At 43.9% G+C, this 17,805-nt stretch overlaps 3 protein-coding genes across 3 annotated transcripts; all 3 read left to right on the top strand.

Annotated features, from left to right (window-relative positions):
• The first annotated feature begins 46 nt into the window (after positions 1–46).
• LOC6575244 (eukaryotic translation initiation factor 3 subunit A) lies at positions 47–3,933 on the top strand. Its single transcript, XM_002001222.4, has 4 exons — positions 47–237; positions 378–1,462; positions 1,518–3,759; positions 3,827–3,933. The coding sequence occupies exons 1-4, from the start codon at positions 189–191 to the stop codon at positions 3,874–3,876; spliced, it is 3,426 nt and encodes a 1,141-aa protein (XP_002001258.2). The 5' UTR covers positions 47–188; the 3' UTR covers positions 3,877–3,933.
• Positions 3,934–4,606: 673 nt separating this feature from the next.
• On the top strand, positions 4,607–11,904 carry LOC6575242. The gene is made up of 7 exons (XM_002001220.4): positions 4,607–4,948; positions 7,746–7,868; positions 7,929–8,037; positions 8,104–8,925; positions 8,998–10,952; positions 11,023–11,168; positions 11,228–11,904. Exons 2-7 carry the CDS (start codon positions 7,771–7,773, stop codon positions 11,464–11,466), a joined length of 3,369 nt encoding a protein of 1,122 aa, XP_002001256.2. The 5' UTR covers positions 4,607–4,948; positions 7,746–7,770; the 3' UTR covers positions 11,467–11,904.
• Positions 11,905–14,240: 2,336 nt separating this feature from the next.
• On the top strand, positions 14,241–15,105 carry LOC122757010. Its single transcript, XM_044008075.1, has 2 exons — positions 14,241–14,440; positions 14,503–15,105. The coding sequence occupies exons 1-2, from the start codon at positions 14,356–14,358 to the stop codon at positions 14,721–14,723; spliced, it is 306 nt and encodes a 101-aa protein (XP_043864010.1). The 5' UTR covers positions 14,241–14,355; the 3' UTR covers positions 14,724–15,105.
• Positions 15,106–17,805: the final 2,700 nt, after the last annotated feature.

Here is a 17,805-nt window from a genome sequence, read left to right as displayed (position 1 = left end):
ATCGATTGGGCCGATAGGGTGCAACTCTGTGATACGTCAACTCGGTCATTTTGCATAAACTTCGGAGGCACACGTAGGCGAGCTGAAGATTTTTATAAATTTTCTGCTACAGCAAGCCTAATCGCTGTCAAAACACTGTGAAAAAAAAGGTATAAAGTGTCAGTGCATTAAATTGTAATCAAGTTAAAATGGCACGTTACACTCAACGTCCGGAAAATGCTCTTAAACGAGCCAATGGTAAGTGCGAGAAAATTTTCCATGCGGCAGCGAATTAGCTGGTCAAAGCGAAATGTCAAAAGTGACAGGCGCACAATTGTGTACCATTGTGAATGGAAATTTGTAAAACCGTTTTTCTTGTCTCTTCTTCTGCTATGCAGAATTTATCGAGGTCGGAAAACCTTTGCGTGCCCTGGATACGTTGCAGGAGGTTTTCCGCAACAAGAGGTGGAACTATGCCTACTCCGAGACGGTCATTGAGCCTCTCATGTTCAAGTACTTGTACTTGTGCGTGGAGCTCAAGAAGTCGCATATTGCCAAGGAGGGTCTCTTCCAATATCGTAACATGTTCCAATTGGTGAATGTGAACTCACTGGAGAATGTAATACGCGGCTACTTGAAAATGGCCGAGGAGCATACCGAGGCGGCCCAAGCGCAATCATCGGCCGCCGTGGCTGTGCTGGAACTGGATGATCTTGATAATATTGCGACACCAGAGAGCATTTTGATGAGTGCCGTTTGCGGAGAGGATGCCCAGGATCGTTCGGATCGTACTATTTTGTTGCCATGGGTTAAATTCCTTTGGGAATCCTATTGCCAGTGTCTTGAGCTGTTGCGCGTCAACACTCATTGCGAGGCGCTTTATCACGATATTGCGCGCATGGCCTTTCAGTTCTGCTTGAAGTACAATCGCAAGAGTGAATTCCGTCGCTTGTGCGACAAGCTGCGTAAGCATCTTGAAGACATCTGCAAGAGCAGCAATCAAACAACAGGCGTGTCTATCAACAAGGTCGAGACACAACAGTTGTGCTTGGATACCAGGCTCTACCTGTTAGACTCGGCCATACAAATGGAGCTGTGGCAAGAAGCCTACAAGGCAATCGAGGACATTCACGGTCTGATGGCCATGTCCAAGAAGACGCCGGTGCCAAAAACCATGGCTAATTATTATCAGAAATTGGCTATGGTCTTCAGCAAGGCTGGCAATCAGCTCTTCCATGCAGCCGCTTTGCTCAAGCTGTTCCAGTTGACTCGCGAGCTCAAGAAGAATCTTACTAAGGATGATCTGCAGCGTATGGCAGCTCATGTACTTCTGGCTACGCTGTCGATACCTCTGCCTTCTGCTCATCCGGAATTCGATCGGTTCATCGAGGCGGACAAGAGTCCTCTGGAGAAGGCCCAAAAGCTGGCCGTGCTGCTGGGTCTGCCCCAGCCGCCGACGCGTGTCTCTCTAATCCGGGAAGTTGTAAGTGGAAGGAATGCAACACAATGTGTATATATTTATGTATTTTACTATTTAGGTGCGCTTGAATGTGCCGAATCTGGTATCCGAAGACTTCCGTAACCTATACAACTGGCTCGAGGTGGACTTTAATCCACTCAATCTCTGCAAGCGTATTCAGTCTATTGTGGATACCATTGAAGCCAGTGAAACGGAGAATACTCTGCTCACACCTTACATCCAATCATTGAAGGATGTGACTATAATGCGTCTAATTCGCCAAATCTCTCAAGTCTATGAGAGCATCGAGTTTAAACGTTTGCTGGAACTGGCGCCGTTCTGCAATATTTTTGAGCTGGAGAAGCTGTTGGTGGAGTCAGTGCGTCACAATGACATGCAAATACGCATCGATCATCAGCGCAACAGCATTTACTTCGGCACTGATCTAACTGAGAGTCAGCGCGAATATCGTCCTGACGGACCGACACTGCAGTCAATGCCCTCGGAGCAGATTCGTTCCCAGTTAGTCAACATGTCCACCGTGTTAACTCGAGCCGTTTCTATTGTATATCCGAATCGGGAGCGTGATCAAAGGGCTAAGCTGCGCAGCCAAATGGTACAGCATTATCATGAGATCAAAGATCGTGAACATCAGCGCATTCTGCAACGCCAGAAGATCATTGAAGATCGTAAGGAGTTCATTGAGAAGCAGAATAATGCGCGCGAGGAGGAGGAAGCTCGGCGCCACGAAGAGGAATCACGCAAAGCCAAGTTGGCCGAGCAGAAGCGATTGGAGCAGGAACAGGAGGAGCGGGAGCGCAAGCGTCATGAGAACGAAATCCAGGCGATCAAGGAGAAGAGCCTTAAGGAGAAGGTGCAGCAAATATCGCAGACTGCGCACGGCAAGAAAATGCTTTCCAAATTGGATGAGGAAGGCATCAAGAAACTCGATGCTGAGCAAATTGCTATGCGTGAAAGCGAAGAGCTGCAGCGAGAGCGCAAGGAGCTGCAGTCCAAACTCAAGTCACAAGAGAAGAAGATTGACTACTTTGAGCGTGCCAAGCGTCTGGAGGAGATTCCACTCTTTGAGAAATATCTGGCTGAGAAGAATGTCAAGGACAAAGAGTTTTGGGAAGCCACCGAAGCCACTCGCATTGAAAACGCAATTGCCGAACGCAAGGATGCCGTTAGCCAGCAGGAGCGTCTTAAGCGTATGTATCCCGATCGCGATGAGTTTCTCGAAGCACTTAAGAAAGAGCGTGCCTCGCTCTTCGTTGAGAAACTCAAGAAGTTCGAAATTGCTCTTGCCGAGGAGCGTAAGAAGCGTCTCGCTGAGCGTGTGGTACGCCGTCGCGAGGAACGCCGCCAAGCCTACCTGCGTGCCAAGGAAGAGGAACGTTTCCGCAAGGAGGAAGAGATACGTCTTGCTCGCGAGGCCGAAGAGCGAGCCGCTGCCGAGGCTCGTCGTCTGGAACGTGAGGCAGAGGATGAGAAGCGTCGTCAGCAATATGAAAAGCAACGTGCCAAGGAGGAGGAGGCCGAACGTAAGATCCAGGAGGATCGCGAACGTCTTGCCCGCGAGGTGGCTGTCGAGCGTGAACGCAGCGAAAAGGAGCGCGATGTCTGGCGTCCACGCGGTGATCGCAGCGAACGACCAAGTGCTGCTCCAGCTGGCGGTGCCAGCGAGTGGCGTCGTAATGCTCCTACAAGTGATCGCAATGACCGTAACGATCGCAATGAACGTAACGATCGTAGCGATCGCAATGACCGTAATGATCGTAGCGAACGCATTGAGCGTAGCGATCGCAATGATCGCCCAGAACGCAAGGACACTGATGGCGGTGCTGATTCGTCATGGCGTGTGCGCCGTGAACCTGTCGAACCACAGCGTGGTCCTGGTACTGCTAGCACTGGTATGGATCGTTCAGAACGTGGTGGCGGCGCTGGCGGTGGTCCGTCTGGTCGCGATGACAAGTGGCGTCGTGGTGGTGATCGCTCCGAGCGTCTTGGGGGTGATCGTGATCGCGATCGCGATCGTGACTCCTTCCGCCGTAATGATGGACCACGCCGTGATGATGATCGCGGTGGCTTCCGTCGTGACGATCAGCCCCAGCGTGATACAGGCAGCAACTGGCGCGATTCGCCACGTCAAAACGATCGCGATAATCGAGATAATCGCCGTCCGGCTGGCGATAGACGCGATATTCGTGGCGCTGGACCAAAGGAAGGAGGCGGCGGTGGCGGTGGTGGTAACTGGCGTACGGCTCCCTCTCCACGCGATGAAAAACCTCCAGTCAAGCGCGATCAGCCACAAGACAAGGGTGAGTCCAGACTATTAATAACAGCGACTTAATAGGTAATTAAAAATTAATTCAATTATCATTGCAGAAAACAAAGCCGGAGATGATGGCGAATGGACAAGCGTTAAGCGTCGTTAATTATTTATATGAATATCTTCCGCACATAACAGATTACACACGTATCCAAGTTTTTTTTAATTTAATATATGTACACAGAATGTATTGCGATTGAGCCGAAGTAAAAATTTGTATGCTGTGGGCAGATTTTCAACAAATTTTTGTCCCACAATCTCAGAAACTTATCTTTAACAAAAGAAAATAAAATCAATATAAATATACATCCGTTTGTCAGCAGCTCCATATTGTCTTTCTAGCTGCTAATTTAAAGTTCATACAAATAAATTTGATAATCAATAATTTTTGAATTTTTTTTTAATAGATCAACCAGTGGAATAAATCGTGGGAAATAAACGTCTGGAAAGTATCGCAGATCTTAGAAGTCCAATGCTTCTACAACTGTAATGCAACGTAAGCAACGATCGGAGGTTTTCACCTAAAGAAGCATAGTAAAAAGAATCGATGTTGAAGAAATCGACAAGTGATCAATTTAGCGGCCACTATTTTCTTTGGATGTTTCACATAATTTTTACACATATTTAAAATAATTATTAAATTTTTTTTCAGCACCAGTGTAGTAATTGATCTGCTTTGTAAGTTTTTATTATTTTTATTTAAAAAAAAGAATATGTTTACTGTTAACGGCAAAGCATGTTATTTCTTTTTCGTTTTGTTTATGTTAATAACAGTTGCGTCTATGTAATGAAATTGTTCGCTGTTTAAGAATCAGCTGTAATCAGAAACAGCGACAACGGTCACATTCTTCAAATAAAATTATTCCCCGCGGTTCGCGTCCACGTGAACACATTTCAGCAATGTGATTCATTTAGTTATTAGATAAAAATAAAGTCAAATCCGTGTTTTATTTGTTCAAAAATTATAAATTTAATAAGAAACTGCAACAACCCTAAAATTTCAATAATAACTAAATCACACAGTTCAAACAGTGTTTGTGCGTTGGCATTGCAGACGCGGTTCGCCATGTGAGGTTAAAGCAGATAAACAGAAAACAGCAAAACAAACTTTCAAGACAATTTAAAAACAGTGATCAGCTTGAGATGTGCAGCATAGTTTAGTGCAGCTTTCTTTAAAGGTAATATACGATCGGTGTTTCAGATCAAAGCTAAGCTAAACACAGGTGCTCCTCCCGCCAGCAAGTGCAAATGATATGCGAGCTAAAACATAGATATGTATGTGATTATATACATATGTATGTATGTACAAAATATCGCATGGAACTGGTGGGCTCGCATTTCGCCGTCTGCCATCCCCTGTCACTTTTTAAAAAGAAATAAGTTTCTAAGCAAAACATGCGTACTTCGAAAGTGTGTGGGTGTGGGTGTATGTGATGTGTGAAATTTGATAGTAAAGTTTACCAATATATTCGAAAATATTGTTGATAGGCATCAACATACATACGCGTGCACTTATACGCACACGCTCATAGCAAAAGCACATGGCGCGGCGGCGGCACTCACACACACGTGGTGGCTTTGCCGTTGAATATGAGTGCGCCTGTGGGTGTGACTGTATGTGTGTATGCATGTAGATTGTGCGGTGTTTGTTGTTATTGTTATTCGTGATGCTATACATTTTGTTAAAATGCAATTTATGAATTTAACTAGCAAGGAGCAAAAATTGTTATCAATTTGCAAGTTGCGCATCCTCAACTCACAAACATTGAAGCGGCTTTTGACATGCGGCACATTGAGGGTGGCAAATAACAGCATGTTGCTTGCTCAAAACGTGCCACGCTGCTTTTTGCCGTTTTGCTTTGTGCGACTGTTTGGTGCACTTCAGCGTTGCCAACTTGTTAAACTGTGAGCGCGAAACAAAACATGTTATCGATTGTGGGTTCAAATGCACGTGGACATATGGAGTAAAAGCCCCTGTTAAATATTCGTTAATTTTTATTTACTTATTATAGACTACCTACATTTTGAGACGAGCAAAAAAAAAGGAATCCGCATGAATATTAAATAAATAGATCCAGCTTGCCAGTAACTATATGAATTTCTCCTGACAATTTGATAAAGTATAAATAAAATATTTTTTATTGTTTGCTTTTGACATTTCTTTTAGGTAAAAACTGAATTTTCTTGATCTATCATTCTGTCTTACAGTCATCTTCGATTGCAATTTATGTATATTTGCTGGGTTCCTTTGAGCGCTTTGTTCTGCGCTTGGCCAACATGTTCTGTTTTTCGCGCATGCGCTGCAGTATTTGTTCGCGATTCTGGCTTAACTGCTCCAGTTGTTGCTCAACTTTATCAGCAACACCTGGATCGAGCTCCAGACAGTTTTCAATGCGCACGTTGCTAGCTGCCAAACTACTGAGCTGAGCTGACAGCTGTGCATCGGTGCCCGTTAGAATAAAATACTCCGTGTTGCCTATAACTTTAGGCGGAGGGGCATCTGCTGGAGCAGCAGCGAGCTGCTTTAGCGCACTCGATACGTCAGTTTTGGCTGGCTGCTTAGACTTGACCACAGCCTTTGGAATTTTGGCCGGCTCAGTTGCCTTCTGCTTGACAGTTGACGAAGCTTTGGCAACTGCAACTCTTGGCATAGTCTTCTTTTTGGGATCCACTGGTGTCGGTTGTGTCTTGGCCACAACTGGCTTGCTTCCCTTTTGGTCGACTTGCTTGGCATCCGGTTTCTTAGTTTGCTGCTCAGTTGCCAATATTTTGTTCTGCTTGTTGAGCTGCTTGATTTTCTTCATCACATCCTTCTCCAGCAGTTTCTCCTTCTTCTCGAGCATTTGGATAATGCGGCGTCTGGATGCTATCGGCGGTGTCTGCGGGGTCTTGCTCTCATCTTCGACCTTCGCCTCTGCTGGCAGAGTAGTTCCTACAGATTCATTTCCATTGCTTCGACCTGGCGATGTTGCACGCGCAGCATTGGCTGGCGGACGCCTGTTAGCGTTCTTGCACAGTTTCTTATCGTTTGTGCGCTTCTTGCCAGCCAAGAGCTGATTCAATACCACCTTGCAAAAGTCGCAGCTGCAGGTCTTATTGGCTTGATTATCGCTGCCCGGTGGCCCATTCAGCGCAGTCTTCACAGTCTCATCCAACTCAACGTTGGCCAAATTCATTGGCTCGGTCCCCTTGACCGGCGGGGTCTTGTAGTTTATCTTCTTGTTGAACACCTTCGAGAGCTTCTGGATTTTGCTGAATGTTGCCACAGCACGTCGTGTTAGGGACTTGCTAAACGATCCGGCCTGTTCATTGGCCGGCAGTGCTGGTAGCTGAGCTTGACACTCTGCCGAATGTCCGACCTGCTTCTGTAAGTTCTCATCAGCAAGCAGGTCGAACACATTGTTATCCGACTGGGTGGTCTTGTCCTTAACGACAACTGTTACAGTTGCCTTATCCGCAGATTGTTCTGGCATATTCTCCGCTTCTTGCCCCTGTTGCGGTACGGCTGTCCTGGTATTGGTTGTCTTTAGAGATGCATTTTTGTTGCCACATTTGGGGTCCTGTTTAGCTCCATTGCTGCCGCCCGGCTTCACAGCATCCGACGCACTCGGGATAGTTGCCGCTGCAGTGCCGTTCTGCGCCTCACTTGCCGCAGTAGCACGTGCATTCGATTCTGATTGGCGCTTTGCCTCGGCAGCCTTGCGCTGACGACGAGTAATTACTTTTTTTGGCATTATAAGTATTTTTTTCTATTTTTGCAATAAATTTGTTAAAAATGTTGATGACTTTTTTTAAAAAACTGACAGCTATTAAATTGTGTTCCTTACTGCGTGACGTTAAGCGAAAAAAGAGACGATTTTTCACATGTGGAATGTCAACAAATTTTAAAGGCCAACCGCGACAGTTTTCTTTACAGTGTTAATCAACACTAGCCTATGTTGATTGAATGTTGTTTTTTTTCTAATTCAATTGCAGACACTTTATATATGAACACAACAATATGGATTCACGTATGCTAAATGTGTTTCACGAGGATCCTTTCGAGGGGAACTTTGTTAAATATGATCCAGAGCCAAATTTCTGGTCAACCAGTGATGAGTACGTTTAATTAACCTTAAATTTTAAACAGTCGTCATTATTTATATATTTCTTAAATAGTTTACAGTTAACTGATACACTCAATGGGATCCTGCCCATTGAGCCGACAGATGAATCGTTGCTCAGCCAAAATGAGGCCGAGCAGCAATTGCAGAACAGAAAAAACTTGGTAATGCTTGTGGAGCTATGCGCTTCTGAGACTTATGCTAATTAAGTTTTATTTTTATTTTGGCAGCTCATCTACAGCGACTTTGTGGAGCAGCAGCTGAGCGATGATACCAATATGCTCAATGGCCAGGTCTATAGAGGCATCACAGGCTGCGATGCTGAGGCGGCCTTCGAGCAGCAGCGGCAAATCAGCCTGCTAATTAATTCGGATGACGAACACCTAGATCCAGACGGTCGTGGGCTTGGGGACGATGATGTACAGAGCCAGTGCAGCAATTCCACATTTCGTACGCGCACCGACAGCTCTTCTATAGGAGATTATGAGTCACACTCCAGTGACTACGATGACGTCGATGAGCGCCTGATGCCCACAGATGTATTCGCAATGAACCACGCGGAACATAAGCGACGTACCCTGAGCACAAACACCGTTTGCTCTGAAGCGGATGCCCTGGGTCTGAACATTGATGTGAATAACTTTGATTTGGCTGACTTTATCACCAAAGATGATTTCGCCGATACGATTAATTCGTTGCGTCCGCGGAACGTTCAACATGTCACAGCTGTGCCCGTGGCACCTGAAACTCCTATTAAATTAAAAACCGAATTAGTCCAAGCTAAGAAGCCGCAAGTTCTTACAGCTGAGAGGCAAGCCGCAGCGCTGCCTGCTCCTGTGATCATAACATCCAAGAGTCGTGACTCCGATTACGATTCGGACTCAATCATCGATGTGGAGACGGTCGATGTGATTGATGTGGATGAGTCTCTGTGGGTGCGCAGTCAAATGGACGCACCCATCGCCACTGATGATTTGTGCTATGTCGACAATGTTAAAGCCGATCCGTCCTGGTGTCCCAAGCAAGCGCCTAAGCGTATGAGTGGCGCAGAGGTAAGTAGAAATTGGTGTGCGATAAGCATTTTGAAGTATGTTACTCATTCTTCAAATGACGTCCCCACATAGCACAAAGCGGCGTCGGCTCAGAATCAAAATTCAGCCAAGGCAACGTGCGTTGTAGGCAATCGTCCTACCCAAGCAGCTACGACTTCACAGGCAGTCGCTAGCACAGCGAAGCCAAAGGCCAGCCACAACATTTGTTTGGTGCCTAACAAGAAACAATGCGATTTCCTGAAACGCAAAGTGGGCAACAAGGCGGCTGGCACAGTCGCGGCCAGCAAGTCCAAAGTGTCGGCTAAGAAAATACAAGAGGCTACCATCAAACCTTCCCCAACTGGGAGGCAGCAGCAGAACCAGTACCAGCAGCAGCAGCAGCAACAGCAGGCTATAACCAGACCAACGGAGGCGGAGAAGAAAGCAATTCATACTGGTTTGGGTCTGGGGGGCAAGAACTTGGCTTTGTTAAAGCATGAGCGCGATACGGCCAATACCTCCATCAATGCAGAGGCCGCAACGCCTGCGCCCAAGCGCAAACTCAATTTAGAGGAGTACAAGAAGCGCCGCTGCGGTACAATTGTTACATCATCCAAAACGGTGGCGGCGCCGACTGCCATGCCTGCCAAGCAAGTAAAAGTGGAGCCTGGCAAGGTGGTGCCACCAACAACACTTATTCAGAAGGCGCAACAATCGCCGCACAAAGCAGCCATCAGCAACATTGTCAACAGTCTGAAGCATCCGCCATGCGAGGCAGCAGTTCCAACAGATCCCATCACTGTGGCCAAGAACAAGGTGCTGCGGATGCTGGAGATGAAGCGAGCACAGCAGCTAAAGATTATTGATTCGCGGGTGTCGGCGAAAGTGCCCAGAGTGACGAAACTGCCGCCTCTCAAAGATATTATTAAGGACACCAACTGCATGGAGACTGAGCCCGAGACGGACGCAGCGCCCACAACGCAAGCCGTGGCCAGCAGTAAGCTGCAGGCGGACTATGAAGAGATTATCATTGTTTCGGTTAGCTGTAACACGGACATTACGATACCGCCGCATCAGGCGAGTGTTGCGCTTAGAGACAACAAGACAACGACAGCCTCATCGCGTTCATTGTTGAAATCCTCGGTGCTGTTGTACAACATCTCCAATGGCAATGATGCGTGCAAGGACATGACCAACTCGCTGATAGCCAGCATACAGAGTGAGGTGGTTAAACAAACGAATTGCGAGGCACTGGTCACAACTACAGTAGCCACAGCGGAGGCTGCAGATAAGAATGGACAGCATGGCGAGGATATGGTCATCATGCATCTGCCCAAGAATCGGGTCCGCAAGCGCATGGTCAGCATGGCTACACAGACTGATCTGCAACCCGAATTTCCATTGCTGACATTGCCGACGGCACGGCAATCGCGTGATCGAACGCGTCGCTCTTATCGCAAGCGTCACATCGAAGGCTCTGCACCCAATGAAACCAGCTGCAGCTCATCCTCGTCCTCCACGTGCAGCAGCATGGCCTCATACCGCTCACGCTCCAACTCAACGGAACGCTTGCGGCATTCCGATGCAATGGCAGCCTGTGGCAGCAGTATTGGCGGTGGCGGCTACTCGTCGCGCAGCACACGTCGCCATCGCAGCTCGGTGAGTTCCTCGTCCAATTCGGAAGCTGGAAAATACGAACGCCAGCAGCGACAGCGTCGCACGAGTTACAATAAACGGCGATCGAAAAATCAGACGCGCGACCGTTGCTCCACATCGGGCTCTGAGTTCAGCGATCGTGATCGGAGTCGCAGTCCGCACAGACGTTCGCGTTCGCGGTCCACATCAGCCACTCGCTATGGTAGTGGCAACAACAACAACAACAATAGGCGTGGCTATGCCGATCGCAATGTATCGCAGCCAGCTGTTGAGGAGCGTCGCATTGTCTATGTGGGTCGCATTGAGGCGGACACCACCAAGGAGATGTTACGCCGGAAATTTTTGCCCTATGGCAATATCAAACAAATAACCATACACTACAAGGAGAATGGGTAAGTTGACAACACATAATATACTTAAAAGCATATTCAGTTGTTAATTGAACTTTTTGTTATTGAGCAGCATGAAGTATGGCTTTGTGACCTTTGAACGTGCGCAGGATGCTTTCACGGCCATTGACACGAGTGCCAGAGATGCGCAAATCAATATGTACGACATTAGCTTTGGCGGACGACGCGCATTCTGTCGCGCCTCCTATGCCGATTTGGGTAAGTTGACAAGGTATTAAATCTTATTGACAGTATTAATTAAGTTTGACTATTTACAGACAATGCGGGTATCAACAACTACCATTCGTATGTGTTCCCAACTGCAGCACCAGCTGCACCGCCGCAGGAGGATTCGTTTGAAGCTCTGCTGTTGAAAGTTAAAGCAAAGTTAAATGCAGGCAAACCAGCTGCAGGAACAGCACCACCACCAGCAGCTGCAACGGAAACCGCAGCTATTGCCGCAGCGGATGGCAGCAACAGCAACAAAGCTAACGAATTGATTAATAGTCCAATTTGACAGCTTTATTGTAATTTGCAAATGGATTTGGTTTTATACTTATGATTGAACTAGCCACCAATATTTTGAGTTTCGACCCCGTATCCATCCCCAAAATATTCTTTGATGTAGATATATATGTATAGAGCATGAATTTGAACCGACAGAAAGCCTGATTATCATTCATAAACACTTTCATTATTTATTGTAAACTAGTTGACAATAGCATTGCAAACCATATGAAACTCGTGCCACTGCAGCCGAACAGTGAACGGTTTTAACAATCTACAGCGAATTGATAACAAATATGGAAATTATAAATGGAATTGTGATAAAAAGAAATACAAAGTCATTGATTGCATGTAAGTTAGCTGAAGCCACAGACCGCAATTAATGATGTAAAAAAAAAAAAAAAAAAATAGAAACAAGAAGGAGAATAATACAACTATAGATTGGAAATTGAAGTAAATAGCCATAACGTAACAATCGGAACGCATTCAGACAGCAAATAGTAAAATACTTACATCATGCAACAGCTATAGGAAATATACAAATGAAATACAATGTATTAACTGTATAGTACTATATAGAGAGAGAGCAAGGCACGCGCATGCTGCATGCGACGGTCACAAATTAAACTGTTGATAACTAAACTTTGATATTAGTTTGTAAAAGGAATATTTTGTACGTACGTAATTTTAATTTACTGGATATGATTATTTTGTAAATCAATTGAACTAATCAATGAACCGTAAACTATATAATAAATGCTGCCTTGAATTAACTATGTGCCTGTGCATGAATATGACAGGTAAATACATAAAATAGCAGCAACAATAGCTTAAACTTACCCTAAATTGCTTAACATACATTTGACTTAGAAATTGTTAATTCATAAAAAATCTGGCTGAGCCTTGGGCCTGGCTAACTCAACTAACTAGCTTCTCTTAGATATTCTTGTTAGGCTTACAGCGAAATTCTTATAAAGATACACTTTAAATTACAATTTGTTTTCCTAATTAAGTCAACTGAACTGGGTAATTAGGCGAAAAGAAATTTTGTTTAAGTTTTTTTGTACTACTCTCTTTGAATAATTTAATAAAATGCGCTAGTTGCAACAAATTGAAATGAAAACTGTTTGGACATTTCACTATTTACTTTTCATTTGAATTTGGAATATTTATGTTTGCTTATTATTAAAAAAATATATTTTGCAGGCTAAAGTTTTTTGCCAACATTCCAAAAGTTGAATTTTACTCTTAGCTGAGGGTATTTTATAATCAAAATTGCATTTAAATATATGTATGCAATTTAAATTTATATTTGATATAATCATTTATATAGTATATCTATATATACATTTATTTTGTATATATTTTCTTACAGACAGAGTAGTCTGTATTTGATGGTTTCTTCTTCAACTATGTATTTTTTTTTCGTAGACATGAGAGAGAGAGACACTTATGAGAGTTTTGTGCAACCGCACAGCCGCACATCTTGGCTTAGTTTAAAGCAATAAACTAAAAGTAGTTATATACATATACGAGGAAACGTATGTCGCCTGACATTCGCCTTGACTTGTCAGTTGCTTCGGGCTATAGTAAAACACATTTCTTTTTATGGCACTTGCCCCATTCATTTTTACCTATTTTCTTTGGATTCCGTTATTAGTTTTAAGGGATTTGAGAATCAGCTGCTTGTCAGTATGTCTGGCCCTAAACCTTGAACTCGTATGCATGCATATATATACGCGCGCACACACATACGTATCAACAGCTGGACCGCAAAGACAGTGATCGGAAAATTTTGTTGCATACTTTTAGGCGGCTCGATATAAAATATGTCTCCACAGACGTATATTATTGTGTGCTTCTCGCTTGCAATGTTGAAGTTAAAATGATTTTGCTTTATTTATTTTCTGCGAAAGATGTCATAAATATGTATGTATAAACTAAGCACTGGCTGTCAGCGTGCATTAGCTGTGGCAGTCGAAAATGGCATTATTAATTTCGTTATAAAATCTCCTCCTGCTGCCAGCAAGACAGTAGATTATATTGCCAGCAATAATACTTACAAGTATATAATAAAGAGAGATAGCGATATGTGCACATAAGCGCTCTTCAATATATGTACATTATTTCGTTGCTCATTTTCTCAGCCGGTATTGCGCCAGGAGATTCGCTATGATTGCGCCAGTCAACAGTTGCAACGGTCGCAGCCGTTGGCAACTGTTGTTGGCGCCATTTACCGACGCCCAAGGCCCAACGTCCAGCGCACATTTGCGTATTTAATTTCAAATGTCAAAGAAATCTCAACTTTTTGTCCCTCGGCCATACTACACCGCGCCTTGAATATGCCCTGAATATGCGTACTTAAACAGACTCCAATGATTACGGCTCGAGCATTTGGCGACTGCAGGTGCTTATGGATCTCATAGAAACTTCAAGTTAATGCAAATTGCTCTTGACTCCATTGTCTTTCATGCATATCGATGATATGTGCTCATATGCCTTTCATAGTCCGCATTGGCAGTGACTGCACGATGTGACTTAATTCCCATGCCTAGCAGTCAGCCAGGCTGCCAGGCATCCAACCAGTCGGTCAGTCAGTCAGTTGGCGTCGTCCGTGCTCCGTTGTCGCATTTAACGGCAACCGGGAGTTCTTAAGAGCTGTAAGCAATATTATGCTACCATAAATACTCTTCATTGTAGACCATACTGCCTTGATGAAATGTCCCACAATGCTTAACCCCATCTTGTGCAGAGGCTGGCTTCTCTTGGCCTAGTTTATGACACGGCACGTGTGGGCGTATACGCAAATAGATTCGCCTCAGAATTCAATGGACGATACAATTTCAATTTCGTTTCTCTCTCTTTTTATCAGACCGTTAGTCAAGGGGATAATGATGGCATGTTACACAATCCAATGCTCTACGATCCACTGGATGGCGTCGTGAAGACCTCCAAGACCCGCCAATATATAGCCGCACTCCTCAGTGAGACTATACGATCGAGGATGGCAAGAATGATCTCATAACTGTGCTCTATATCTTCACAGTTTGCCTGGGCGCTGTTGCTGCGGGCACTGCCTTGGCCTGGACCAGTCCCGTGCTGCCTCAAATCAGTGCGCCCGTAGTTAATAGCAGTACAATAGTGGCTCCGACCAAGTACACTGGAAATGAGACTAGCCCAGTTAGTCCACCCATACCGCACGATGATCAACTACAACTAACTGTCGCCCAACTTCAGTTTCTTTTATATCGCTATGCTTACATATAAGAGTATTATCGGGGGCAATTTATGACTTTAATCTGTGTTCATTTGATGTCACAAGACTCAATCGAAGAATTTATACAGTTCTCGGCATGAAATTTACAAGGTATAAAAGTAACCTGTTAAAGATTTTTAATATATGTAAGCTTATTATCTGCATATGTGTTAAGAATCAAAAATTTTTGTAGTTATACCAGCCATTCGATCTCCGAAATTATTATCTGGAAACTGATTCTGAGATTTTAGTTAACAAATGACCCCAATTCAACTTGATGTCTTTTAATTTCATTTATTTATGAGAAATATATTATTAGACAATATAAGGGTATAGGAATAACTTTGTGTTTAATGCATTTATTATCATGTGAGTCAAGTTCTAATCGCCGTAAGTTTCATGATGTCACCACTCAATATATTTATTTGCCTTAAACTGTATTGCAAAGTTTTCAAATGAAAGTACTTTTAATTGGATCATACATGTATTCCATTTTTGCCCAATTCAGTTCATTCATGATGTATAGTCCCTAAATATATTTACTGGTAACAGATGAGAAAACTTCCGTTTATAATTTCACTCCTTGGTTTTAACAGGCTAAGCTGAGCACTGGTCATCAATCAGTCAATCGGTCAGATTTGCAGTTCGACGACAATCGTTTCACTTACATAAGAGTTTACTCCCAGAACTGAAAATTTCGATATCCCACAGCTTAGCCAATGTTTTGAGTATTAATCATTCAATCAGAGCAAACAGTATATATGAATTATTGTGACATGATAACTGTTTCAACTACAAATTAATTAGATTATATTTGATCATCAACCAGCAGTCAATCATCAATCAGATCGATCGCTCAATCGGTCAATCCTTCAGTTAGGGCAAACAGTATTACATGTGTAGATTGATGATAATTGTTTTTTGCGTTGTTTACTTGCAGAGACTTGGGTTAGTTCACTACTGGCCATTGGGGCTTTCTTGGGCGCTCTACCCACGGTCTATATGGCCGATGCAATTGGCAATTGGCACTGCTGAAGAAGGTGAGCCGTTACTCAACGTGATATTTCCCTGCGAGCTCATTGACTTTTCTGATTTCTTTGACAGGGTCGCCGCGCGGAGGCAGCGTTGTCCCTAAAGTGGCTGTGGGGTCGCTACTGTGACTCGCGCAGCGCCATTCAGGTCATACAAAATGACTTGGATCAGACGGGCGCAGATGCCTCGTTCCTGGATCTGTTCACCAATCGTGGTGCACGTAACGGACTCATCATTTCCATCCTGCTGATGTTCTTCCAGCAATTCTCGGGCATCAATGCGGTCATATTCTACACTACTGGGCGCCTACTTTGACATGAAGGACAGCGGCAAGGATGTCTCGCACATTGGCTGGCTGCCGTTGCTCTGATTGGTGGTGTTCATCATTACCTTCTCGGTGGGCAACCCGTGGCTGATGATGGCCGAGCCCGATGTCCGAGCCACCGCCGTGGCGCTCACTGTCATGGCCAACTGGCTGTGCGTGTTTGTGGTGACCAAGTGCTTCGGCATCATGATAACAGAGTGGGGCTCGGATGTGACGTTCTGGTTCTTTGCCGGCTGCATGGCCCTAGCTACGGTTTATGTGGCCGTTGCCGTGTTGGAAACAAAGGGCCGAAGTTCCAGTCAAATACAAACGTGGCTCAGCGGACATTAAAGAGAGGGTGCAGGCGCATATTACGCACACGCCGCGTGTCACACGAAATGTACAACATTTATCCATATGGTTTCTCTGCTTAAGTGTAGTTCAATTATTTCCTAAGTACTCAGCCAACTCAAAGAGATTCGCTTAGATTTTTATGTACTCTATTCTATGTAAATATATATATATATATATATATATGTTTGTGTTAGGTGTGCGGCTGTAAGACATGTGCTTATATTTATTTATATATTTAAATATATATATGTATATATTTAAAATGTCTGTGTCTGTATATAATATTGCCAATAAAGCACTTCAATCATGTTGTAATGCATGAGCTGATGCATTGGCCCCAGCCGATAACCCAACGGCCGCTTACGATGGGCTGCATTTGGCGCCTGCCAATGCAATGGCAACGCCCCTTCGAATCTGCGGCTGTCATAACAAACCCGATTACTTTTTTCCCTGCTGGACACGCCCACAATTGGCGCCGTTTACAATCGCAAGCCGATGCCCGCTGGCCTTGCACTTGGCCTTCGTTCGTTTGGCAAGGCCTTCAATTGATCGGTAGATAGATAGATAGATCGACGCACCGACGCAAATTGATTCTATGCCAGGTAGCGTCGATTGCAGCATTGTCGTTGTTGTTGTTCCATTTTCTAATTGCTTCAACATATTCTCTTTTTGTCGTATGCAAATATTTAATTACTTTATTTTTGTATTCCTGTTGAATCAGGAAACACTATTTGGGAGCCCCCGTTTACCTGATCAAAGCGTCTGTCTATTCACACAGGTGTAACAGGTTGTTGTTGTTGTTCTCTAGATCCATTTGAGCCAATAAAAATATATAAATAGATAACTGCTCACTGTATATCATAATTTTATATGGCTGATTATGGAAAATGCTGCCTGAGTGTCTGGCAAATGAATTGATTGATTTATTCAACACTCAACAATGACAATGATAGTTTAGAGAATAAACATAATGAGTTACTCATATATTTGCCAATATGGTAAATATTTACAAAGCTAACAAGTTTTTCTGTCAACAACAAACCTGACCTACGTCAAACCGAACGACAAATATTGACATTTGTGGGGAAATAAACTGAGAAACGCCATTTGGCGTAGCTAGAAAGTTTCAAATATTATATGTAAGGAAAGTTATTGGAAGAAAGCTGGGAATATTGTGACCTAAGAACATTTTAGTAAAAATAAAATATGATGAAATTATAAATATATTTAAAATTTAATTGTTAATAAACTAATAATATATACATAAAATATAAAATAAATATATTAATTATAAGTAGACGGTAGAAATTATTCAATTGCATATATGCGTTATATGCGATTCTCAAAAATACAAACAAAGTCTCCAGTCCTGATTTACCAAGCATTTGTGAAAACCCTTGGCG

Source organism: Drosophila mojavensis, unplaced genomic scaffold (genome assembly GCF_018153725.1).
Source record: "Drosophila mojavensis isolate 15081-1352.22 unplaced genomic scaffold, ASM1815372v1 contig_231, whole genome shotgun sequence".
In the NCBI taxonomy this organism is placed as follows: Eukaryota; Metazoa; Arthropoda; class Insecta; order Diptera; family Drosophilidae; genus Drosophila; species Drosophila mojavensis.
Note: the sequence above shows the minus strand (reverse complement) of the source record. Positions and strands in the feature narration are given on the sequence as shown.